Raw genomic sequence first — 25,534 nt, forward strand, 5'->3', positions numbered from 1 at the left:
TCACTAAAGAACCTGTTAGTGGCGCTATCAGAAAAGATATCTGTGCTAAGTATTGTTTCTTGATCAAAGAACTGGGTCAGGTCAAATGAAAACATGAATGTTATCCTTAAATTAATTGATAATTGACAGATGAAGATAAAGAGCAGATCTTTCAATAAACAAGGTGGGAGGAGGCACTGTTTTTTTTTTTCTGAAAATAAGAGAAACCAGTTAGATGTACTTTAGATCTGGATCGCCACACCTACTCCTGTTATTAAAGCATCAAGGGTTTTTATGAAGTCATTGTCATGATGGCTCTGTTATGGATCACAGTCTTTATTCTTCATCAAGGATGTAAGTACATTTTGTTTTAAAGTGTGAAACTATTTTAAGTTTGACATTAACATTTAACTTGGATCATTGATTTTATCTCTAACCCAGATGCCTTAGTTCCTGTGGTCACTGTTCAGCTTGGTGAACCTGTAACTCTTACCTGTGCAAATATGGAGTCCAGAACATGGATTCACTGGTACAAGCAAACTTCTGGAGATAATCTGAAAATAATTGTAAAGCATAGAAAAAACATGGCTCCCATTGATCCCCCAGAATTTAATTCTTCAAAACTCAGAACAACAAGTGATGATAAAATATTTAACCTCACAATTCTGAAGACAGTTGAACAAGACGAGGGAATGTATCACTGTGCTCTTACAGACTGGATAGAGTTTACTTGGATGGGGACGTATTTGATGGTAAAAGGTAATGAGAGACCTCAGTATTACAATGCTTTGAAATCATTCATCACTAAAGAAACAAAATTCCTCCTGAAATTTCAAACTACAATCTGATATTACACCTATATTGCAGAATTTAAATTGGATTTCACAAGTTGAAGATGTAAATTTAATCTGAACCAGCTCTTAAACAGATTAAAAGTGTTTTACTAGTTTACCCTGCTCTATGGCAAAATATTATATGTGCCTCTGATGTATTCATTGTTTTTAATGTCTTACTCCTGTTGATATGCTCTTACTATGAGAGATGCAAAAAATTTAGATTTTTCATGCACATTTTATTTAATGCAAGTATTGAATTACTTGGAACAAGTATAATTTTAACTGCTTCAGTGTTAAAGATGTTAACACCCCTACTGTTGCAGCTACCTGCTCTCTTGGGAAAAGGCTAAGCACAGAGGACAGTTTTACTATTGAGGAACTATGTAATATTACTTTTCCTTGTGAATCTGTCTATGACATTTTATATATTGAACAACTTAGTTTTGAAATATAACCTTTTAATTATTTCAGGAAACTCAAAGAAGACATCCAGCTACACTGTTGTTCAGCAGTCAACAGCCTCAGAGTCGTCCGGTCCAGAAGACTCAGAGACTCTGCAGTGTTCAGTTCTCTCTGAGTCAGAGAACAATTCATGCTCAGAAGATCTCAGCATGTTCTGGTTCAAAGCTGGATCCAACAGATCCTATCCAAATATCATCTACACTGATGGTAAAAGAGCTTATAACTGTGAGAAAAGTCCAAACACCCGAAAAAAATGTATCTATAACTTCACCAAGAACATCAGCTCCTCTGATCCTGGGACTTACTACTGTGCTGTGGCTACATGTGGAGAAATCTTATTAGGAAATGTCATCAGAAAGGAAGGAGGTAATATACACATATGGAGAAATATGCGCAACAATAAATTATTATTTCAATGGCTAGGAGATGCTCATGTTTCGTATTTCTCTTTTCTAGGTCAAACATGTTACAAAAATACGATTGTGCTGATCACATTAATCATTTTCGCTGTTTCTGTTATCATACATATAATTTTGATCTTTTGTCGAACTAAAGCCTTTCCATGTCAAATAGTTAAAGGTAAGTATTATTAACCAATCAATATTAATTTTTTTTATTCTACTTTAAACTCAAGATCTATAGAAGAAAGTAACAACCTGAGTTTATGTAATGCTTTAAATATGTGCCATCTGACAGATCATTAAAATAAAATGTTATCATTAATGCATGTTGCTCTTTGTTCCACAGAAAGACCCTCTGTAGCAAAACGCAACAACTTGAACTACCAAAGAGATGAAATTGTGGGTAGTGATAAAAAAACAAAAATCCCCAAACTATTATTTAAGTAAATTTGATACTCTTAAAGCTTGAATTTCTTTAACTTTACATCGAATGCATTTCTCTAAACAGCGTGATGATGGACAGGATCTGGTCTACTCTGCATTACATTTTTCTGGAGGGAAGAAACCAAGAGGAACAAAGAAGATGGAGAGGAAGACTGAAGACATTGTGTATTCAGAAGTCAGACCATCAGTTTGAATTAATGTTGAGAGGAAATCTGTTTCAAAAAAGTAGTCTTTCCCTTTTTATTTTTTCATTTTTTACTTTTAAATAATGTTACATATGTGAGAGGCCATTGCAAAACTACATCCAAGTCTATCCTGGGCAATTTGCCGTCATTTACACTGAAGGAATGGAGTCTAAGCTTTCAAGTAATGTAAAACTAATAAAAATTGAAGAAGATATGAATGTTGGTACTCTCCGTGCAGTAAGGAGAAAACAAACTTTGAAGATTTTTTAAATTGACACTGGAAGTGCGACAGAGTATTAGGGCCAACATATTATTTTATTTTGAAAATAAAATCATATTATTATAATATATTATTATAAACTCATAACATTATGAAAATAAAGTCGTAATATTGTGAGAATAAAGTTGAAAAATAACATGAATGAAGTTATCATACAACAACCTGTTTAGGAAAGAAAGCTTTGAGCTCAGACCAGCATGTGACGGCCGACCAGACAGCAACCTGAGTCAACTTTGACATACTGCCCAATTTGATGCTGGTGTTCTAAAAGATTTTCTTATTTGTAAAGTTATACTAAAGTATAACTTCACATTATGCTCGATATTCCACATTTTAGGGAAGACAGTGTTTCTTGTAAGAGTTGTCATAAAATCAACTTGTCATAAAATCAACTTCTTTTAATTTTAAAACTTTATTCTCATAATGTTACTTTATTCTCATAATGTTATGACTATTCTCATAATTGTATGACTATTATTGTTGCGACTTTATTCTTGTAATTTTGTGACTTAATTCTTGTAATGTTACGACTTTATTCTCTACTTAAAAAAAAAAAAACTTCTAACCTGGCCTTAATACTCCATCATACTGGAACTAGATGCATTAGATGTTTTCAATGTAAAGGCCATATACAGCACTGAATTACAAAATTGTGTGACATATGTAGCAAAGCTCTTGATTTTCCGGTCGATCTACGTTCCTACTCTCATCTATGGTCGTGAGCTTTGGGTAATGACCAAAAGAACAAGATCCTGGATACAAGAGGTTGAAATGAGTTTTCTCCGTAGTGTGTCTGGGCTCTCCCTTAGAGGTAGGGTGAGGAGCTCAGTCTCCGGGGAGGACTCAGAGTAGAGCCGCTGCTCCTCCACATCAAGAGGCACCAGTTGAGGTGACTCGGGCATGTGATTGGGATACCTCCTGGATGTCTCCCTGGTGAGGTGTTCCGAACAAGACCCACCGGGAGGAGGCCCAGGGGGAGACCCAGGACACACTGGAGGGACTAGGTTTCTCGGAGGGGCTGGCCCAAGTGGCTGGGGAGAGGGAACTCGGGGCCTCCCTACTGAAGCTGCCACCCCCGCGACCTGACCCTGGATAGGCGGAAGAAAATGGATGGATGGAGGGATGGATGGATGGGTGAGACATATGTGCATTTCTCAGGGAAACATGTTTTAGATGTCCAAAAAAAATATAACACAAATTTAAAAGTAAAACACAAAAAATTATTTAACTTTAAAACTTTAAAGATTTTTGTTCTTTTTGGTGTCTGTCTAAATAGTTAATTGTCATAAGTAAATCAATCCGGGGGGGCTTATCCGCAACTGACCAATCAATGTTCATGATTTGTCCTTAAGTGAAATGTCCCTCCCCTGCAGGAGCAAATGTGTCTCTCTCTTTTGTCAACTTTCCAGAGTTTTTCATTTGGAAGGCATAGCGGACTTGGGAATTTTGTTAAAAAGACATTTTATGAAATGTTAAATATTTTTATTGAAACATGCTTAAACCTTGATGTATGTACTGGGTGGAACACAGTTCATTTTATTTTATAAATCGAAAATGGAGTCTTAGAAAATATAAAAGATGGACAGGCCTGGAGTCATGCAAAAAATGAAATTTCCCACAACACTCCTTCCTGTACGAAATTTGCAGGGCAGGACGTAGCATTGGAAATCATAAAGAGGAACCAAGTTAATTTCATAAGGAACTCATAAAGCCTGTCTGCTAAATCAGCAGAAATGGAAGAACATATACTAAATGAACATGAGAAAAAAGAAAATAATGCAAATAACACAGTCCACAAAAGAAACAGTTCTTGCAGGAAAGTTAGAAGATCAAAACCACAAATTGTCCTGGGACGATGATGAAGAGGATCTGACTTCTGCATTTTAGGAGCGGATGCCTTATCATCGCTCCAGTGTGTGTTTCACAGACCATAAGATCATGAGATTACATCACAGTAACCAAAATGGAAACCATTAATTACATAAAATAGATGGCAGCATAGATTCTTGGAAAATAGTTAGCAATAAGTCACATAGATCCAGGTAGAATGCTCTACGAGCTTCACAGCATTACGGCTGATGAGGAGATTCTCGAATGTTCCTTGCCATCTTTTTGTCTTCCAATGTTTGCATCTCAGGTACTTAATCAGCACCCACTGGTCTGGTTGGAATGGATGAGATGGAAAAGAAGGTAAAGAAGCTTTTACGATCTGACGAGACAGGAAAGAAGACTTTGACAGATTTTGGCAGGAAACCAACACATCATGTTCAAGCAAAGCAGCAGGCAGTTCTTCAGGTCTCTGACTTGGTTCTCCACCCATGTGGGCTTGTTGTCCAAATAGGATTTCAAATGGACTTAGGCTGACTCTTGTTCATGTAAGCCTCCACATATACGTACCTGAGCAACAAGTGGAGTGTTTTAACTCATGCTACCCCTGTCTCCTCAAAGCATTTTGCTAGCTTATTCTGTATTTTGTCATTTCTCTCCGTTTTTTACTACTCCCCCTGATTGAGGAAGGTAGACCCAGTGTGTAAACCCAAGAGCTGCAGAGATGTCTGTTAGAGCTTTATTATAAAATGTGTGCCACCATCATTGATAATCAGATCCGGAATGCTCCTTCCAGGGATGATTTCAGTAAGCAGGAATTTAGCCACTGCACTACTGTCTGCTTGTTCTTTCGGCAAACATGTCAACCAGTACCAAGTAGTTTTTCTTCTTCTGCTGGGCTGAGTTAAATAAAATCCATCATAAGATGCTGAAATGAAAGCTCTGGGGGAATGGGGAAAGCTGTCCCATGCTTGTGGGAAGCGCAAACAAGACAGTTTTTATATTATTTTTTTAACCACAACTGAAAAAAACTTTTTGTAAACCCATGTGTGGAGACTAACTGTCCCCTTCAAGATCAGGCAAAGTAGAACATTTCACAACTGCAACTTTAAATGGCAACAGAACAGCATTCAGGAGTGCAGCCACTTGGGGAACATTCAGAATGATTTACCACCAGCTCTTAGGAAAGAGCTATGTTTCTAGAGAGCACAACAATTATAAATTACATTAATAAAAGTAATTTGAATAGGTTAGATGTTAACTGATTTAGCCTCAGCCAGCTTACAAACTTCATAAGCTCAATTAATTCAACAGTTTGTCCTAAAATGTTGGAGGGTAACAGCTACAAAATTAGAGTAAAAAGCAAAGCTCACGTGGTTACAACCAGTGTCAGTATGTCTACACCTGCCATCAACATTAAAAATCAGGCCAGGACAAAGGTTAGGAAAGGTTAGGTCTGGTAGACAGACAATCTGAAGAAAGGTAGGACAGTCATGTGGATCACCATCCTGCTCTGTTGAGTGTAACTGGATTTAGATTGTTGCAATGTTTCACAGTGAAATTTAGCAGTCAAAAAATTACTGAAACCTAACGTAGCTATCTAGCCGGGGAAAGATGTAATGTTTTATTCTCCAAAAGAATGATAGAAAAGGTATGAAGAAAAAGAAACAGCTAATGAAGAATAACTCACAATCTTTCCAGCAACTGCATGAAGGCAGCCAGGAAGTCCTGCTGCACTATGACCAAGCTTAGATGAAAGTCACGTGATGCAGACAACTGCTGTGATTCTCCAAAAGTACACAAGCAGTACACATCAGGTATATAAAAGGTTTTCTGGCACATCCTGAGTTGCAAGGCCTTTTACATAAATGAGAGACAATACAGCATTCTCAATCAGTGAATAATTAGAAATAAAATTCTTAGTTACATTATATCAAATGTTTGCCTATTTCTTAAACTAAATTTTTACATGCAAATAAAACAGTTTCATAGACTTTCCCTTGTGTAATTAATGACATTTTTTGTCTTCTTCTCTGTCATTGTGACAGAGATGCAGCAAACCAGCGAAACTGACTCAACAGAGACCCACACAGGGGCAGACACTCAACATATACTTACACTCTAAACCATTAAAGCTTTAGGAGCCCCTCTCGAGGAAGAAGCAGTAAGTTAAAAAAGACTGTATTGAAAACTTTAAACTCAGTAAAAGATCAGGAAGCTCTTTAGCTCGCCAATAAATCAGTCTCATAGTTCATTGTTTTATGAATAGTAAACCCCTCAGATGTGACCTTATTTTTGTTAAATGAGGGTGTAGCATTTGACACAATAGACCAGAGGTCACAAATTAGTGGACCGGGGTCCGGATACAGACCCACCTTCTGGCTATTCTGGACCCAACCATTAAAATCAGGTTGGGTCCAGAATAGCCAGGCTTATAAATTACTGCATGTTGTCCAACGATGTTTATGTTCTCTCTGGGTACTCCGGCTTCCTCCCACAGTCACAAAACATGACTGTTAGGTTAATTGGTTTCTCCAAGGTCCCCTAAGGTGTGAGTGTGTACGTGAATGGTTGTTTGACCTGTTTTTCTCTATGCTTCTCTGTGATGGACTGGCGACCTGTCCAGTGTGTACCCCACCTCTCGCCCATATACAGTTGGAGATAGGTACCAGCACCCCTCGTGACCCCACTTGGGAATAAGCGTGTCTGAAAATGGATGAATGGATGTATAACATGGATGCATAAAAACCATTTTATTTCAGTGTGTCAGGATAATTATCATTGACGATATTTCCCCTTAATCTTAGCTGCCTGTTGCGTGTCAGAACTGATGTTTTCCCCAGTAGTTTATCTAATTAAGATGGTTCCTCTGCCATGGATGTCTTATCATCTGCTAACGTGTGTGATGGAATGATGTGATGATGTGGCATACTGAAGAATAAAATGCTTCTCTACCTGTTTGTCAGAACCACTTCCTGTGAAGTGAGCCCAGCACTCTAAGCAACTTCTCTGATTCGAGTAAGATCACAATTTCTATTAAAATCTGTTGTCATGTCTCTTGGTTATTTAATACATATATAGGTTATGAAATGGTATTTAAAGAGTTTGTTCCAAGTTATCTCTTTTCAGGAAAAAGAACGGGAAAGAGAAAGCTTCGAGGTGTAGAGACATAGCCTATCTTTAACAAGTGTTAAATTCTGTTTAAAGTAAGAGATTATAATTAAAAATGTCTCTGGACCTTTATTGGTTGTTGATTTTCCTCATTCGGACACCGCTGATTTTTAATTGGTTACCCCTGCTGAAGACCATGATATCCTTTTATATCGACTACAGCACTGTGTTGATCTTAAGGGTGCAATTTTAGAACAGTTCTTGTCATATTTGATAGACAGACGTTTTTCTATTCAACTCGATCACTGCTCCTCTGTGATAGCGGCCCTAAATTATGGAGTACCCCAGGGTTCCTTCTTTGGACCTACTTTTTATATTGTAGCTGTTGCATCTTGGACACGTTTCAAAGCAAATGAACAACTTTCAATTCTTACAGACAACAATTATATAAATATGCCCTTGAAAATTTAAATGATGCAAATGATTCCCTATAGTCTTTAAAAAGCTGTCGAGCAGCAAATGCAAGATGGTTGGAATTTTCTTCACACCTCTTATCCTCCACATCATTTTTGGAAATTCTCGTCTATTTTGCATACCCAAATGGAAAAGCAAATAACTTTGGAACTGTAAGCCCAAATTACATGTGTACATTTGCAAGCTAACACCTTTTAGTTTCTGAATGTATAAATGAAAACTGGGTGAAAACTGGGTGAGTAAAACACAGCCCACACTCAAAGTTGTTTTTTCTTTATTGTTGAAAATAATAGGTCTTTTTTTAACAAAAGTAATAAAGACATGTTTGAGAATAGGCATGTCTCAATATATAAAATTTATTTACATCATATCAACCACAAGTGCAGAAAATAATAAAAAAAAATTTCCTAGAAAACATATCCCACCTTGGAGAAAATTTTAGTCAGTCAGAAATTTTTTTTTTTTGAAAAGGTGAATGCTGGTGGCACAAAAGTACTTTCCAAGCTAAACCTAAAATATATAAACTCAAACTTGGAATATTTAATCATGAATTGAGAAATGCAAGGTGGAGCTTAGTCTCAAATATAATTTGCTAATACCACTACTACCAACAACTGTTGTGCTCGGTTTTGTAAAAATTGATGGGTCACTTTTCTATGGATTATATGAATACTGTCTGATTATTTATTCAGTTTTTTTTTTGTTCTATTTATTTGCTTGAAACAAATTGCTTTAAAACGAAATCACTTATCTCTAGATTCTTTCAACAGGCACTGAAAACTACGTGTCATGATCCTTAAGACTCTGGTTTGGTTTCCTTTGAATTCCTGTTTTCCAGTATTTCATTGTTTAGCATATTATTTGAATTGTTTTTGTTTTCTGTTATGCTATATCCGTTCACTCCATTGTTTGTTTTTAGCTTCGAATTTAAGGTCTTGTCATATTCAGGTTTTTTTAGTATTAAGACGTTTGCATATTACCTCGGTTTATGTTGTCAATGCCAATTGTTTTCTCGTTAATTTCTCTTGTTTCATTTTTAAATGTTCAGTCCTAACTTGTTGTTTTAGGGACAGAACAAACAATATGTCTTTTGATGATGTTGATAATTTCATGTGTTCACTGATGAGTAAAGACAACGCTAACAGGATGGGCTGCATGCTACGCAATGCTACAGGAATATGTGTTGAGCTGTTGTTGAAGCTTGGACAAGCTTTATTTCACTTAGAGTTTAAACACTGATATACCAATAGTGTTCATGTGTTCTTCGGATGCTCATTACATTTCCATTACCAAGAATGACCAAAAGTCATTTAGTGGAATCCTGATGTCTATTCACTGCTAGCTATTTCAAAGAGGGTAAAGAGTCATTTGACTAAAGGTTATTGGTTCTTGATTAAGCAAATCATTCAATAAAACATTATTCACCTCATGGATTTGCATTGTGAATTGGTCTGAAAACATTCTAATTTCTCTAAATTAGTGAAAAGCTTATTTGATCATATCCCAAATTCTTCCAGATAAACTTTGGTTCTCAAACTCAAAAATCCATCTTAAACTGTAATATGGTGTTCAAACATGTTCCCCTTCCTCTTTGTACATAGTAGTTTAGTTAAGGTTAGTTTCACTAGTTTTAGTTAAGAGTGTTAAACTGAAATATGTTTGACTTGAAGCTGAATGGTTTTTCTTAATAATCTCTTATATTTGGAACAGAAGTTGTGGTGAATTTATTCCATGTATGCACAGAATTACCTGTTTGACCATGATTTGAGCTCGAAACAATCTTTCATTTATTGCTAGTAGGGCGTGTGTTCATAAACAATATACAACAGCCGAAATAATATCTGATTAAATAAGATATTTTCCACCCCTACCGGGAAGGGCAATAGATATCTTAAAGTATCAGAAATATAAATTTCCAGCTGGCTGGGAATTGAATAGAACATAAAATCACAACATTTAATTGGCATCCCTGGTTGCTGGGCCCATTAAATATAACAAATATAAATCTTGATAACTGCATTAAATGTATTATTTGACTGCATGATTTTAAATGTGTTTAGTTCATTCTTTTTTATTAGCTGACTGAAAATCTGTTAGACAAGTCCAACTTCTTCAACTTGTAGTAGCTGGAGTTCTTATAAAAAAGAAGAGACCAGTATATCAGTCCATTTCTGAGGTTTTACACTGACTACATTTTCCTCAGAGAAGAGAGCTTAAAATCTCATACAATTTTTACAAGGCATTCACTCACTATGTCAAAAAAGCTCTAAATCATGTCACAGACTGCATCCAACTGTCCAAATCAATGTGTTTTTTTTGCATTATGTTTTTTCTCCTACAATGTTTACATTTGATTACTGCTGCACTTTAAGACATGGAAATGTCTTGAGAGCTGTACAAATTGAAATTTCGTTTTGTATATACTCTATGTATACAAAATGACAATAAAAGTTGTCTAAGTCTAAGTGTTGTGCTAGTTACTGAAAAGCAGTAACTAGTTTCTGTTACTAGTTACTTCATTTCAAAAGTAACTTAGTTACTAACTCAGTTACTTACACCATAAGGTAATGCGTTACTGTGAAAAGTAACTATTTAGTAACTTTTTTTTTGTTTTTTAAAGGTTCACATTATGCCCTTATAGCCTTCATTTCAAAAATGTTATTGCACTGGAGAATAATACCATCTGTTGAAGAACTTGACATGCATTTGCATCATGAAACTCTGCTAAGCAATTCTATATACAAGCAACAAAGATATGTTTCAAATTGCCAATTTATCTCAGGGCAGAACAAACTGACAATGCTACATAGTAGGTAGTTGCCTGCAAAATTGCCCTTTACAGGTTACATCTGCCCTTTAGAGGTCACAGTTGGGTCTAGTTGGCCAAGATTTATAGAGAAAATAGCAGCACCATAAGTAACAAACAGTGTTAATATAATACCAACATATCACAACATAGCTGTAAACCTGGTTTCACTCAAGGAAGGCACAGAACATGGCCTCACTAAAAAGCCTTTTTTCTCAAGTAATTCTTAAATAAAATTATGGCTTCATCAGATCAGCACCACCATAACTGTTATTCCTTCATATCTATAATCTAACAATGTTACCACAAAAATAAATATTTTCCTCAAGGCATTCTGAAACAAATAACTGCATACAATAGGTATGTATTATTCAGAATCAAGTTGGAAAAATGAAAATTTATTTAGCATCAACTGTTGGTATAGACAAACATAAATGCAAGCTAAATATTATCCAGAATCAAAGTGCAAAAATTAAAGTGCTTTCAGCATGAAATGGGTATGAGGTATATAAATAAAAATAGTCACTGTTTTTCCCTAAAGTTTAACTTTAAAGTCCAGGCAGCAAACATAAAACAAGTGTTGTGAAATTTAACAGAATGTAATACAGAAAAGGTGCTTATTGGCAAAGACCTGAATAATCTTTTATTGGAGTTTTAGTCTTCGAACCACTGGTTGTATCTCATGAGAAGCAGCTTCTAAAATTTTTGGTCAGAGAGCCTGTTTCTCTTTGGAGATAGTACCAGGCTTCCCAGACTGAAGAGTCTCTCCACAGGTGTGCTGGACGGGGTAGCTGCATTTTGCTTCAGACAAATTTCCTTTACTGTGGGAAATTGTTTGAGAATGTCCATACCTGTCTCCACAGTGACAAAGTTTTCATCACTGTCTTCAAAGGAAAAAAAGTCCTGCTCTTTGTCTTTGGAGGAGCCTGAGTCTGGTGGAGTTTTGGGAAACACAGGATTCCCGGCAGGTTGCTGCTCAGGGCCAGGGAAAAACTTGTGACACTCTGCTATCAGGATTCCTTTGATCATCTCCTTTTTCCTCTGGTCTCTCACCCACCGCAACTTGAATTTGGGAAGAGTGACAGCTGCCAGCACTGCATCGTTGCTTTCCAAGACGGATGCAAATTGTCTTTTGATAGCCTTTAAAACACACACACAGAGTGACACAGACATTAGAATAAGTGAGATTCCCTTTTATCTATTTATTGTTGTGTACATTAATTTCTATAAAAGCTGTGATATTGAACTGGAGTATAGTTTTTAAGTCAATAAAATTTTACTTAGCCAAAAAGGTATTGCTATTTATTTCTGTTTCACCCTACTGTACAATTTATAAATATAATTCAGTTTATCAATATGCTCAAGACTTATCATTTATGCCATTAAATGGAATACATTGAAAGTTTTTTTTTTTTTTTTTTTTTTTCATATTTCAAACCATTTCTTTGGCTATAATGCTCACTCGACTGAAATTATTAATTACATCTACTACTGTATGTTTAGAATAATGAGTGGTGGTCCATTAATTAAATACAGTCTTTCTGTACAATCATAAGGGTGAACCAGCTAATTAATACAAAAGTGTTGATTATTTCTTACCTGAACTATGGCTTCAGGAAGGCCCGTTGCCACAGTCAGACTGTCTTTCACCTCCAGGATATTTGACATCAGTGTCTCGAGAGTGGGCAGGAGAATGCCAAAGTAACAGTTCTCCTCTCCTTGCAGGATGTCCAGAGCAACTGTGAGTGGCTTCATTGTGACACAATAATCCTTCAAAAAAAGAAGTTCAAGTCACTGATAGACTTCAGCTGTAAACGATCAGCGATGGCACTCAAGTCAGTCATAGGAATTTCCACAATTCTGGCAACAGCTTCATAAAATTAATTCCACCTTGTCGTGCATGGCACAAGCAGCTTTTTAGTGACCACGTCGCTCACGACCTCTGCAGCCAGAGTGGACCTGTTTGCCTTGTTCCACAGTGACCGTGCTTCTGTACAGTGCCTTAGTCCCAGGGTTTGAAACAAGCCACTTCTCTACGTCACTATATGAAATTAGGTTAAGCGTGTGAGATGCACACTGCTGGTGTGGAGGTAAAACAATCCCTTCCTCTGCTGCGGTGTTGAGAACTTCTGCAACATCGGTAAAGGTAACATCATCATCATGATCTTCATCATCGTCGTCAGAGAACGATTCCAGTTGATACATAGCAAAAGCCTTCACAAAATTAGAGCCGTTATCTGTAACGGTGGAAGTAACTTTTGTTGACACTCCAAACAAAGAGTGAATGTGATCAATCTCACCAGCAATCAGATCATACGTGTGCCTACCCTTTATCCGTTTGCAGGCTAACGCAGCTTTCTGACGTTGTAAAGTGGTGGGGTTTATCCAGTGAGAGGTTATTCCCATGAAGCTCCTGTTGTGGGCAGACCAGATGTCTGCAGTAGTGGAGATGTATTTCAGTCCCTCAAAAGTTTTCTTTAGCTCACTTTCCATTTTTGTATATTCCCTCTCCAGGAACTTAGAGAATGTTTTCCGTCCCATCTGCTGTGTCGCGCCCGTTATCATACTAACTAGTCGCCTGAAGGCGGGTGACTCCACTGTAGAAATAGCCTGCATGTCTTCGACAACATATCTTGCAATGGCTTTATCAACTTTATCCTGGCTAACAGTGCCACGGTTGAAATCCAGCCGCTGCTGCTTACTGTAGGTCGTGGAGGAGGTGAAGTGGCATCGGATAGTGAGCCTGTTTGTGTGCCGGTAGCTTCTAGCTTCATCGCAGCATGTTGCTTTTGTAGGTGTTTTAACAGATTAGAGTTGCTGTTCTGGGCTGTAGATAGAATCTTTGATCCAAGGCACAAATTATATTTAACCAAAATGTTCCTTTCTTTTTTCTAGACAAAAGTAAAGTAATGAGAATATCTCCAAGTGAAGAAACTCGACTTGGGCTCTGCAGCAGCTGCCATGATGACTAGTGTTGGTAAACACAAACACGCCCTCAGCAGGTTTCCGTCCTGTCTCCCTCTCTCTAACACAGGAAGACAATACTTTACTGCAGCTTTTAAGTCTCTAGCTGATCCCGAGACTATAAAATAACGCAGTAACACATCATGTAGTAATGTTAACGGAGTTCCTGAATTTAAAAACTAACGCGTTAGCGTACTAGTTAATGAAAAAAAATACTGCCGTTACAGTAACGCATTAGTCCCAACACTGTTGGTCAGAGCACTCATTACTTCTCTGAACTTCTCCGCTGCCACAAACCAGTGGCGGCTGGCCAATAGAGGGAGCTAGGGCACCACCCCACCCACTGGATGACCTTGAATAAAACATAAAAAAAAATCTAATAAAAATGAAATTATAATTAAAAATATTATAAAATTTTTTATTAATGAGTAAATCATTGTCGCATTGGTGATGTATTTACACCCTGGGGTGCAAAAATCTTTGGCCATTGACTCTTGTTACAAGTTGTACATGCGCAGTAGCTCCTCTGCAGTAGAGAAATATAGGAGAGCTCGGGGCGCAGGAGAGCTGCACCCAGAGCTAATAAAAACTGTTGTTACAGTCACAGTGTGGCCGATTGACAGGTCAAATCGCGAAAGTGAAGTCTCTTAAAGCAAACTTACTAAAAGAAGCTGGAGGGGAAATTGTTTGGACCTGATCAACTGAACATAAAAATTAATCAGCAGACCAAAGACAAATGGAGAAAGTGCACTCTGTCTTTTTACAAAACCTGGTTTAGTTACAAGGTTTGGCTAACTGAATGCAGCGAGTCTAATGCTTTATTCGATGCCTTGAATGCCTGCCTCCTTTTTCAAATGTCAGGATCTGTCCGAGCATGGATAAAGGCAGGTAGGACTGATCAGAAGGACTTTTTAGAACAGGCAGAGAACAATCTGGAACTCCCATGGAAAAAAAAATATTATAGTGTACTTTTCCTAGTTGTTTGTTAAATTCCATAGTTGCTCTTAAATAAACACATTATCAGAATATAAATATTTTTATATATTGAAAAATATGATTATCCATTATTGAACTGGTACAATTTTTTAAATAGGTTTGTGAAATCAAATTGGAACATGCAAAACACAGATTTGCCTTCACAAAGCCTTAGTAGGGAAATATTTCAAACTTGTACATGGTTAAATCTTGGTTAAACCTGTACATGAAATTATGCTTTGTTTTATAAAGTGTTTTTCTAATGTTTTTTGTTATTGGAATTCATATGGATATACTGGTGTTAGAACTTAGTATACGTTTGATTGGTTTTTGATACATCTGTTTTGAATGTATAGCCTCCCCTGGAGAAAAGTCACCCAGCCGCCACTGCTACAAACCATCAGTAACTTGAAGATCACCAGATTTAAATTCACAGTACTCACCATTTCAAGACTTAAAAAGACTCGGAAGCAACCTTCAGATTTATTGCTGCAACAATCTATGTAAATAAAATTTCCTGTACACTGTAGAACTACTGCCACCTCAAGCTCTTTTCATACAAGGTTAAAAGGTTTTTATTTTATTTTATGAACTATTGAAATTTAAACTGTTTCTTTTTCATTCAGTTTTATGTATCTCTTAAAACTTGTTAAGACTTTCTGTGTATTTGTATGTATTTATATAAGCACTCTCAGCTACTTTTGGCTGAAAATGGCTATATAAATAAAGCCTGATTCCTTATCTAAGGACCTAGAGTAATTGAGCTCTGGTCATCTTTATGTGCTATTTCTGCCCTTACACTGACTCTAAGAGTCACAAAAGAAACCACAAGCAATTGGTGTTTTGTGAATTTAAGACTTCACACATTCTTGCTTGAGTGAAAACCTAACCATTTGTGGTAGAGTTCAAATCAGTCCTCTAGGTTTTTTTTTTATATTATGGACGAACCTGTTGGTGGCGCTATCAGAAAAGATATCTGTGCTAAGTGTTGTTTTAAAAAACTTCTTAATCAAAGATCTGGAAGAAGAATTGGAAGACAAAGAAACATTTATTTAAACATGGCCTCATTGTGGGAGGAGGCATACTTTGTTTTTTTCTGAAAGAAAAAGAGAAACCAGTTAGATGCACTTAAGATCTGGATCACCACACCTAATCCTGTTATTAAAGCATCAAGTGTCTTTATGAAGTCAGTGTCATCATGACGCTGTTATGGATCACAGTCTTTATGCTTTTTTGATATTACTAAAGAACCTGTTGGTGGCACTATGAGAAAAGATATTTGTGCGTAATATTTTCCTTTGATATAAACCTTCTTGATCAAAGAATTGAAGTCAGGACAAAAGAAAACATGACTATTAGCCTAAAGTCTATTGATATTTGTAAGATAAGAAGAAATATTTCTAACAAAACAGGGTCTTAAGGTGGGAGGAGGCACTCTTTTTTTTCTGAAAAAAGAAAAACCAGTTAGATGCACTTTAGAGCTGGATCGCCACACCTACTCCTGTTATTAAAGCATCAAGGGTCTTTATGAAGTCAGTGTCATGATGACTCTGATATGGATCACAGTCTTTATTCTTCATCAAGGATGTAAGTACATTTTGTTTTAAAGAGTAAAACTATTTGAAGTTTGGCATTAACATTTCATTTGGATCATTGATTTTTTCTTTTACCCAGATGCCTTAGTTCCTGTGGTCACTGTTCAGCTTGGCGAACCTGTAACTTTTACTTGTGCAAATATGGAGTCCAGAGCATGGATTCACTGGTACAAGCAAACTTCTGGAGATACTCTGAAAATGATTGTAAAGGATATAAACAAACTAAATCCCAATTATAGCCCAGAATTCCCTTCTTCAAGATTCAAATTTACAAATGATGGTAAAATAATTAACCTCACAATTCTGAAGACAGTTCAACAAGACGAGGGAATGTATCACTGTGCTCTTACAGACTGGGGAGAGTCTACTTGGATGGGGACGTATTTGATGGTAAAAGGTAATGTAAGATCTCAGTATTACAATGCTTTTAAATCTTTCTAACTGAAGAAAGAAACATTCTCAAATTTCAAACTACAATCTGACATTACACCTATATTGCACAGTTTAAATTGGATTTAACAAGTTTTTATAGGATGTAAAATTTCATCTGAATCAGCTATTAAACAGATTAAAAGTGTTTTACTAGTTTACACTGGTCTATGGAAAAATATTATATGTGCCTCTGATGTATTGTTTTTATTGTCTTATTCCTGTTGATATGCTCTTACAATGAGAGATGCAAAAAAGATTCATTATTCATGCAAATTTTAATAAATGTAAATATTAAATTACTTGGAACAAGTATCATTTTAACTGCTTCAGTTTCAAAGATGCTAACAAAAAAAAAAGACCCAGTCATACATTTTACACTTTGTAAAGAGGCAAGAGGTTTTAATGTTTATAGATCAGGATCCTTATGTTACATAGAGAGACCATAAAATCTCTGGTTTAAAACAAACCTTGATCCTGAACCCAAGGATGCTCTTCTGCCCCTACTGTGGCAGCTGCCTGCTCTCTTGGGAAAAGGCTAAGCACAGAGGACAGTTTTACTATTGAGGAACTATGAAATATTACTTTTCCTTGTGAGTCTGTCTATTACATTTTATATATTGAACAACTTAGCTTTGAAATATAACCTTTTAATTATTTCAGGAAACTCAAAGAAGACATCCAGCTACACTGTTGTTCAGCAGTCAACAGCCCCAGAGATCTCAGCATGTTCTGGTTCAAAGCTGGATCCAACAAATCCTATCCAAATATCATCTACACTGATAGTAAAAGAGCTGATAACTGTGAGAAAAGTCCAAACGCCCGAAAAAAATGTATCTATAACTTCCCCAAGAACATCAGCTCCTCTGATCCTGGGACTTACTACTGTGCTGTGGCTACATGTGGAGAAATCTTATTAGGAAATGTAATCAGAAAGGATGGAGGTATTATAAACATATTGAGAAATATGCACAATAATAAATGATTATCTCAATGGCTAGGAGCTGCTCATGTTTCTTGTTTCTCTTTTCTAGGTCAAACATTATGTTACAAAAATACGATTGTGCTGATCACATTAATCATTTTCGCCGTTTCTGTTATCGTACATATCATTTTGATCTTTTATCGAACTCAAGTCTTGCCATGTCAAATAGTTAAAGGTAAGTATTATTAACCGAACAATATTTATTTTTTATTCTACTTAAAACTCAAGACTCTATAACTCTATATAAGAAAATAACAACCTGAGTTTATGTTATGCTTTAAAAATGTGCCATCTAACAGATCATTAAAATAAAATGTTATCATTAATACATGTTGCTCTTTGTTCCACAGAAAGCCCCTCAGTAGCAAAACGCAACAACTTGAACAACCAAAGAGATGAAATTGTGGGTAGTGATACAAAAAAAATTAAAAAATCCCAAAACTATTATTTGAGTAAATTTGATACTCTTAAAGCTTCAATTTCTTTAACTTTACATCGAATGCATTTCTCTGAACAGTGTGATGATGGACAGGATCTGGTCTACTCTGCATTACACTTTTCTGGAGGGAAGAAACCAAGAGGAACAAAGAAGATGGAGAGGAAGACTGAAGACATTGTGTATTCAGAAGTCAGACCATCAGTTTGAATTAATGTTGAGACGAAACGTGCACTCTTTCAAAAAAATAAGTCTTTTTTTTTTTTTTTTATAGATATACATATTTTTAAATACCGGTAATGTTACATGTGTGCCATTGCGAAACAAGAACCAAATCTATACAGGGCCATTTTCAGTTATTTATAGATCCTGAAAGAATAGAGTCCAAGCTTTCCAATGATGTCAAACTTATGAGAACTGAAAAAGATATGAGCATTTCAATGTCTGTGAGCATTAAGAAGAAAACAAGCTTTTAATATTCTTTAAATTGAGACTAGAAGCCAGCTGGATGGTAACAAAACGTTTTTATTTTTAACACATTTACATACATTACGTCACTTATCAAAAGAGGCTTTTTTGTTCAACTAAGTGCACTGTTTTTATATGTAAAGGTAATTTACAGCACTGAATTAAAAAATGTGTATGACATATGTCATAAGACAACTGTGACCGAAATGGGCATATTTTCTTGTTAAAATTTAACAGCCCAAAATTGATGATTTTTAAAAGGAGGCTGTTGGGATTATTCAGTAGGTTGTTTTGACTTGATGACTCACCTCAGGCAGACATAGGAGGGCAGGAAGTACAGTAGCTATTGACCTTCTAAATAAAAAAATGCTTTATGCTGTTTATGGCTACTTCAATTGTGTTATCAAAGAAATTGGTTATTATCGACTGCCAAGGCCTATTGTTTGTTATACTGAAAAGGGAAGAAAAAAAAAAACTCACATCACAAAAGTACTGTTAAACTACAGTGAGTCTAATATCAGCCCCAGAGATCCAGAGAATGTAGGCTACCTGAGCTCTATGGGTAACATTGTGGAGACAAAACTCCAACAGTTATATAAAACTATAATATTCAAACTAACACATAGTTTGGAGAATACCAGCCTTTAATTATCGCAGGCCATGTGGTACTGAGGTTCTGGACCCACCTAGTGACTAAATAGTGATACATTGCCATACTTTAAAGCTGGACTTTATGGACTTTTCTCAATAAATTAGTAGACTATTTTAGGTTTAAAATTGAAAATGCTGTTGACACCATTGTTCTCAATGCAATTTAGATAATTTCCAGAAAACGTAAACCACCTTGGAGAAAATTTAAGTCCGTCAGATAAAACAAATTTAATGTTTAAAAGGTGAATGCTGGTGGCACAAAAGTAATTCAGAAACTAAACCTAATATCTATAAACGCAAACTTGGAATATTCAATCATAAATTGAGAAATGTTTTATGGAGCTTCATCTCAAATATAATTTATAAATCTGCCAATAACTCTCATGCTCACTTTTCTAAAAATGTATGGGTCACTTTGCTTTGGATTGTATGACTACTCTCAGATTATTTATTTGCTGTTTTTTTTTTTTTTTTTTTACTTCTATTGATTGTTTGAAATAAATAGCTATGACATTAAATTACTTTCCTGACTTCCTGTTTTACAGTTTTTTTTTATTGTTTGGCATATTACTTTTATTCTTTCTTTTATTTAATTTTCTATACCTGTTCACTCATTGTGTGGTTTCAGCTTCGGCTTTAGGGTTGTGTCATATTCAGGTATTTTTATCATTGGGAGTTTTCCATATTAACTCAGTTTGTTTTGTGAATGCCAGTTGGTTTATGGTTAATTGTTCTTGCCTATTTCTTTGCATTTTTAGTTCTAACTCTTAGCTTTTCTTAGTTTTTCTCACAGCCAGAATCTTTATTTGTTCTATCATTTGAACTTGGTTTCTCCTCTATTTAAGTTATTATTTCTCTAACCTCTTCACTGGATAAAAAGTTTTCTTCAGTTGAATAAAGATAAAACAGGAGTTTTAGTTCTTGAACCAAAATAGCATAGATTCCGTCTGTTTGCCTACAGACCTCTGAAAAGGCTAGAAATTTTGGGATGATCATGGATTCATAAATAAATCTTGATAATTACTTAAAATGTATTATTGAAATAAAATAAGATTGTCATGATGGGATTAAGGTCCCTAACCCACATGCAGAACATGACGGAGACTGATGAAAAGTTTGACTGTTTATTAAGAAAAAAACACAAAGTTAAGCACTGATGCTGGGAAACAGATCCGGGACTGGTCACACAGGGTTATATGCAAAGAGGGACAGTTTGGTTGGCCAGGATGCAGTTGATCTTGTCAGAGGAATTGTGCACGTCTGTACCTGTGACGTGGTTCAGGCTGAGCAGCAGAGAGGGGGAACCAGGAGGGTCCAGAGGCAGGTGGTTGGCAGAGGGCTAAGCAGCGACAGGGCTCGACTTCGGACTTGTCAGAGTTCAGGTTCAGAGTTTCTTCCAGTTCTCTTCTTGAGAGCGGGCAGGCAGGTTCAGAAGTTTGATTCTTCAGATGTGCTTCTGAGAGCAGGCAGGCAGGTTTCAGCTGAGAAACTCTTCCAGAGTTCCAGGGTTCAGTCAGGTTTCTTCCATAACTGGCTTGACACTCTGGCGCTGGAGTGTAGTCCTGCCGCTGCTTATATGCTGGTCTCCTGATGACTCAATGAGCCGCAGGTGTGATCGTCAGCTCAGCTCCAGGAGACCTAGAGCGCCCTCTGCTGGAGAAAGGTGGACAGACCTCCAGATCCCAACAAAGATGATTTCACAGTGGAGAAATTCACTTGTGATATGGGCAGTGGCGGATCTAGACTTTTATCCTTGGGGTAGCAAGGGGGTGGCCAAGTGTATTTTAGGGGGGCAATGGTTTATACTTAAAAATAACAAAGTATATTCACTAGCGTTAATGTCGCAGCAGAAAACACCAACCGTCTGTAAGCAATCGAGTGCTGTATACCTGTTCATGTCACCTTTAAATTATTATTCACTATCATTTATTTCTACATGGACTTACAGATGTTGGTCCTGTCTTGTGTTCTTCTTTGACATGTCATGAGTAATGACTTATCATTCTTGTGTTATACTCTATATGTACACACACACACACACACGCACACGCACACGCACACACACACACACACACACACACACACACACACACACACACACACACACACACACACACACACACACACACACACACACACACACACACACACACACACACACACACACACACACACACACACTTCTTTCAACATCAAACTTCCAGGGGCTACAGATGAAAGCCAACTAGTCTGTGGTTATCTTTGGTGCATAATTTACAAGTTAATTAAGGCTTATTGACCTTTCTTATATAAACCTTGTAAGCAGTAATTTGCAATCATATTTAAGTAGCCACATACTAAGCAGACAAAAGGTGCAATTTTGAGTACAATTTGTAGTTTATTTATGCACAAAATGAATATGGTGCATTCTTCAACTCTCTGATAACAGAAACACAGATCAAAGATCCCACTCACCCAGCATACAAACTGTTTTCCCTACTACAATCAGGGAAGCACATCTTCAGGCTCTGGTTGCTCTGGGTCTGGGTCGTCGTCCTGCTCAGAAGCCTCAGAGCCTTCCTCAGAAGGAACTATATTGTGAAACAATAATAACAATAAAAATAATATAAATAAATAATTTTAAAAGCAACACATACTATAAATTACATATTATAGAACAATCTCACACTGACTGAACTTGGCATGTCTGACTTGCTCTGACCTGATGATGGTGGGCTGTGTTGTGCCTGACACTCCTCTGTAATGGTTCCAGGTTGGGACCTGTCATCGTCTCGGTCCACTCTCACACCTACATAGTAGAAAAATATTTATTTAATAGTATGATCAAAATAAACAACCATTGTCTAAAACTGAACATGCAACAATAACCAACATTCAAAATAATGTTTAACATAACTTAAAATGACTGAACTGAACATCTGAAATAATGTTAAATATAATTTAAAATAACTGAACATGTGACTGCTTCTGTATGTTCAAACCTGGCGATGATGACAGGCTGGATTCTGCCGAACTTTCCTGACTAGTCCCAGGATGAGGGCTGCTGATCTGTTCTAAGCCTGATCTGTTTCTCTTAAAGTAGTTATAAATTGTGCTTCCCTGACTTTTCATTCTCAACCGGAAAAAAAACGTTTTGTTACTTATCAAAGCAAAATGCAACATTTCGTGTCCAAAATGATGCACAAGGAAATTAATGAATACAGACTACATTATTACAGCCTAGAAATATCAGAACACAACAATAAGACATGTCTAGTGACTGCAATCTATCCATTCAATTAAGGTTTCTGCCTGCCATAACTTTACTGGCTAACTACATCGGTCGTGAATTATCTACGACCAGTAATGCCTTTCATGACATGGGCAAACGGTTCTGATCAAAGATATCGCTGGTTTCATAATTCAGAAGGTTCTAGACACGGACATTAAAAAAATGAAATAGTTTCCGTTCTCGTCAGCAGTATTTTTAGCAGACGTGGACATGAAATCACAGAAATTGACACTGAAACGGATCAATATCAACCACCTGCACCTGTCTGTTTACAACCAGGCTAGCTTCTTCGTGAAAAGCAAGGGCTTGTCCTTATCATTCTGATTTATGAAACGGACATCAATTGAACAGAGGATGATCCTCATTGACTGAACTTATCAAACTCTTAGTTATTGAGCTTCTTTTATGAATATAATCTGTGGTTGTGCAGCCTACTCACCAATATGGGTCAGTCGGCCCAAATGAGGATAAAATCCATCTCGAGAGCGCGCAGCCTTTTCCCAAAGAATGTTGTTTGTTAACTAATGTTATGCTTGTTGCACTCGGTGGCTCCACAGCCACTTTAGTTCTTCTTCTTTCACCCTAGATTCATGACTGGAAAGGGGCTGCATAGCGCATGCTGCATTGCGCCATCTACTGTACAGGAAGAACATTGCAGTCAAAGACTTCAAACGTGCAACTGTTTTAGCCGTGCCGTCAATCATCTGGGGTGGCAGTTGGGGTAGCCAATCAGATTTCGGGGGAGTCAATTGCTCCCGTAGCCACCCCTATAGATCCGCCCCTGGATATGGGCTCATTAGTAAAAAGAAGGTGCCCAAGGAGGAAAACGTGCATTGGGTATATACAGTGGGCCCACATATCTATATATAAAACAGCTGAAGTCTCTTATTTAACAGGATTATTGCACAGGTTATTACACAGGGTATCATTGTATTAAATAGTGACTGCACATTAGTTATTGCACAAATTGTTGCAGTTATAGTGCCACATTTTAAATTCTGATGGCAGCAGGGATGAATGACCTGCGGTAGCACTCCTTCTTACAAACAGCGTATGTAAGTCTGCTCAGCTCCTCTACAGTCTGGTGCAGGGGGTGAGAGGTTTTTTCATGATGGATGTGTCATGATTGGGTTCAGGGTTCTAACCCAAACGCAGAACACACACACAGACTGAAATAAAGTTCAACAGTTTATTGAGATACAACGAATATCTCAGGCTCATGCAGGGGATCAGATCCAGAACTGGTCAAACAGGGTTTTCTGTGATGTGGTTCAGGCTAAGCAGCTGAGGGAGGGAACCAGGAGCGTTCAGAGGCTCACGGCAGGCAGAGGACTGAGGTTTGGTTCTTCAGGGTTGGGTTCAGAGGCTGACGGCAGGCTGAGGGCTGAGCAACGGCAGGACTCGACTTCAGACTTATCAGTGTTTCTGATCCAGAGTTTCTTCCAATCCACTTCTTGAGGACGGGCAGGCAGGTTTAGACAGTAGATCCTTTAGATGAGCTCCTGAGACCCGACAGGCAGATTTCAGCAGGGAAACTCTTCCAGAGTTTCAGGGTTCAGTCAGGTTTCTTCCTAGAAGCAGAGAAGACAAATCCTGATTAACTTCAGGTTCTGGTTTCAGGGGAGACAGGCTGGCTAAGGGTTTGCTGTACCGTGACTAACTAACACTCTGGCACTGGAGTGTTGTCCACAGCCCACTTAAGTACTGGTCCCCTGATGAGCAGATGAGAAGCAGCTGGAGAAGTCAGCTCCAGCTTCAGGAGATCCAGTACGCCCTCTGGTGGAGGAAGGTAGACAGCACCCCAGATCCCAACAGAAGAACAAACCATTAGGAAGGGATCCTCGGCGCCCTCTGGTGGGCAAGCCTCTGGATCCCAACAGGATGTAAGCTTGGACAACACCCTCCTCTCAGCCACTTCCTCCACCGAGTCCAGAGTGCAGCCCATGCCAGAAGTGGTGTCATGTTTAGGTTTACAGACTCTGAATAAGAGCAATCACGGAGGCAAGAACCAGTTAAAGGGTTTTTATTGATGGTTTGAGGCTATACAGAGTGAAGTCCGGCAGTCAGGGTTTTCTGGATTCTGCTGGAAGAGGTTGGGTGACAGGTGAGCAACAGTTCGGTGCTGGTTTGAAAAGTTAGGGATGTTTGTGACTCACATAGAGGGCGGCTTGGTGTCTGTCTTGGGAGGATGGTGACCAATGGTCCAGGCGAATGGTGCAGGTCCAGTGGGTGAGATCTGATGGTGGAGTCAGAGGGTGGGCAGGCAGGCGAGCTCAGGCAGGAGGGCTTTAATTGTTCAGAGGACAGTAGCCTCACTAGTTCCTTGAGGCTGACTGAAACATCTCCAGAGTCCAGAGCGAAGAGGTCTCTGTGGAGTAGTTTCAGACTTGGGATCCAGGGTTCACGCTGGAGCATTAACAAACTGACACCCTCCTGTTGGTTCCAGCTTCTTAAGAAAGGTGGAAATCAGCTTGATGAAGAGCACCTGCCCGTCGAGCCCTGCTGATAGAAAAAAGGAAAACCGGCCTCACTCGAAAGGACCTGAGACTCCCCAGGAGGTGGAGCCGGCTCTGATCCTTCTTGTACAGGGCGTCGGTGTTATGAGTCCAGTCCAGGTTATTTTTTATGTTAACACCCATGTATTTGAAACTCTCCACAGTTTCTGTGTCCTGCCCCTGGATGTTCATGTGGGAGTGAGGTGGGGTTCTTCTCCTGAAGTCGATCACCATCTCCTTGGTCTTACTGGTGTTAAGACACAGGTGGTTCTTCTCACACCAGTTCACAAAGTTCATGATAACCAACCGGTACTCCAGCTTGTTCCCCTACGACACAAAACCCACAATGGCCAAGTCATCTAAGAACTTCTGAAAATGGCAGCTGTTTGTATTGTAGGTGAAGTCCGAGATGTAGCGGGAAACTGAGACCAAATGGTGGGAGCCCCGTTACTGAAGACTG

General features: G+C 37.8%; 1 protein-coding gene and 2 long non-coding RNA genes across 3 annotated transcripts; 2 read left to right on the top strand and 1 right to left on the bottom strand.

Moving 5' to 3' along the window:
* Positions 1-482: 482 nt before the first annotated feature.
* Positions 483-7,579, top strand: LOC119791502. Its single transcript, XM_038297645.1, has 4 exons — positions 483-738; positions 1,287-1,643; positions 2,025-2,077; positions 7,544-7,579. The coding sequence occupies exons 1-4, from the start codon at positions 483-485 to the stop codon at positions 7,577-7,579; spliced, it is 702 nt and encodes a 233-aa protein (XP_038153573.1).
* An 8,709-nt stretch (positions 7,580-16,288) lies between these two features.
* LOC119791524 lies at positions 16,289-17,490 on the top strand. Its single transcript, XR_005281872.1, has 3 exons — positions 16,289-16,331; positions 16,419-16,736; positions 17,432-17,490. It is a non-coding gene; the product is annotated as an uncharacterized LOC119791524 (long non-coding RNA).
* Positions 17,491-21,662: 4,172 nt separating this feature from the next.
* Positions 21,663-23,168, bottom strand: LOC119791523. The gene is made up of 3 exons (XR_005281871.1): positions 23,019-23,168; positions 22,010-22,096; positions 21,663-21,878 (listed from the first exon to the last, which is right to left on the bottom strand). It is a non-coding gene; the product is annotated as an uncharacterized LOC119791523 (long non-coding RNA).
* Between the last annotated feature and the right edge of the window lie 2,366 nt (positions 23,169-25,534).

The sequence above is a fragment of the Cyprinodon tularosa genome, unplaced genomic scaffold, assembly GCF_016077235.1.
Source record: "Cyprinodon tularosa strain WSP-4 unplaced genomic scaffold, ASM1607723v1 ctg393, whole genome shotgun sequence".
In the NCBI taxonomy this organism is placed as follows: domain Eukaryota; kingdom Metazoa; phylum Chordata; class Actinopteri; order Cyprinodontiformes; family Cyprinodontidae; genus Cyprinodon; species Cyprinodon tularosa.

Coding starts and splice junctions, on each gene's coding strand:
- LOC119791502 (XM_038297645.1), top strand. CDS start 483: ATGGAGTCCAGAACATGGATTCACTGGTACAAGCAAACTTCTGGAGAT. Junction 739..1,286: donor GACGTATTTGATGGTAAAAG/GTAATGAGAGAC, acceptor TAATTATTTCAG/GAAACTCAAAGAAGACATCC. Junction 1,644..2,024: donor TGTCATCAGAAAGGAAGGAG/GTAATATACACA, acceptor TTTGTTCCACAG/AAAGACCCTCTGTAGCAAAA.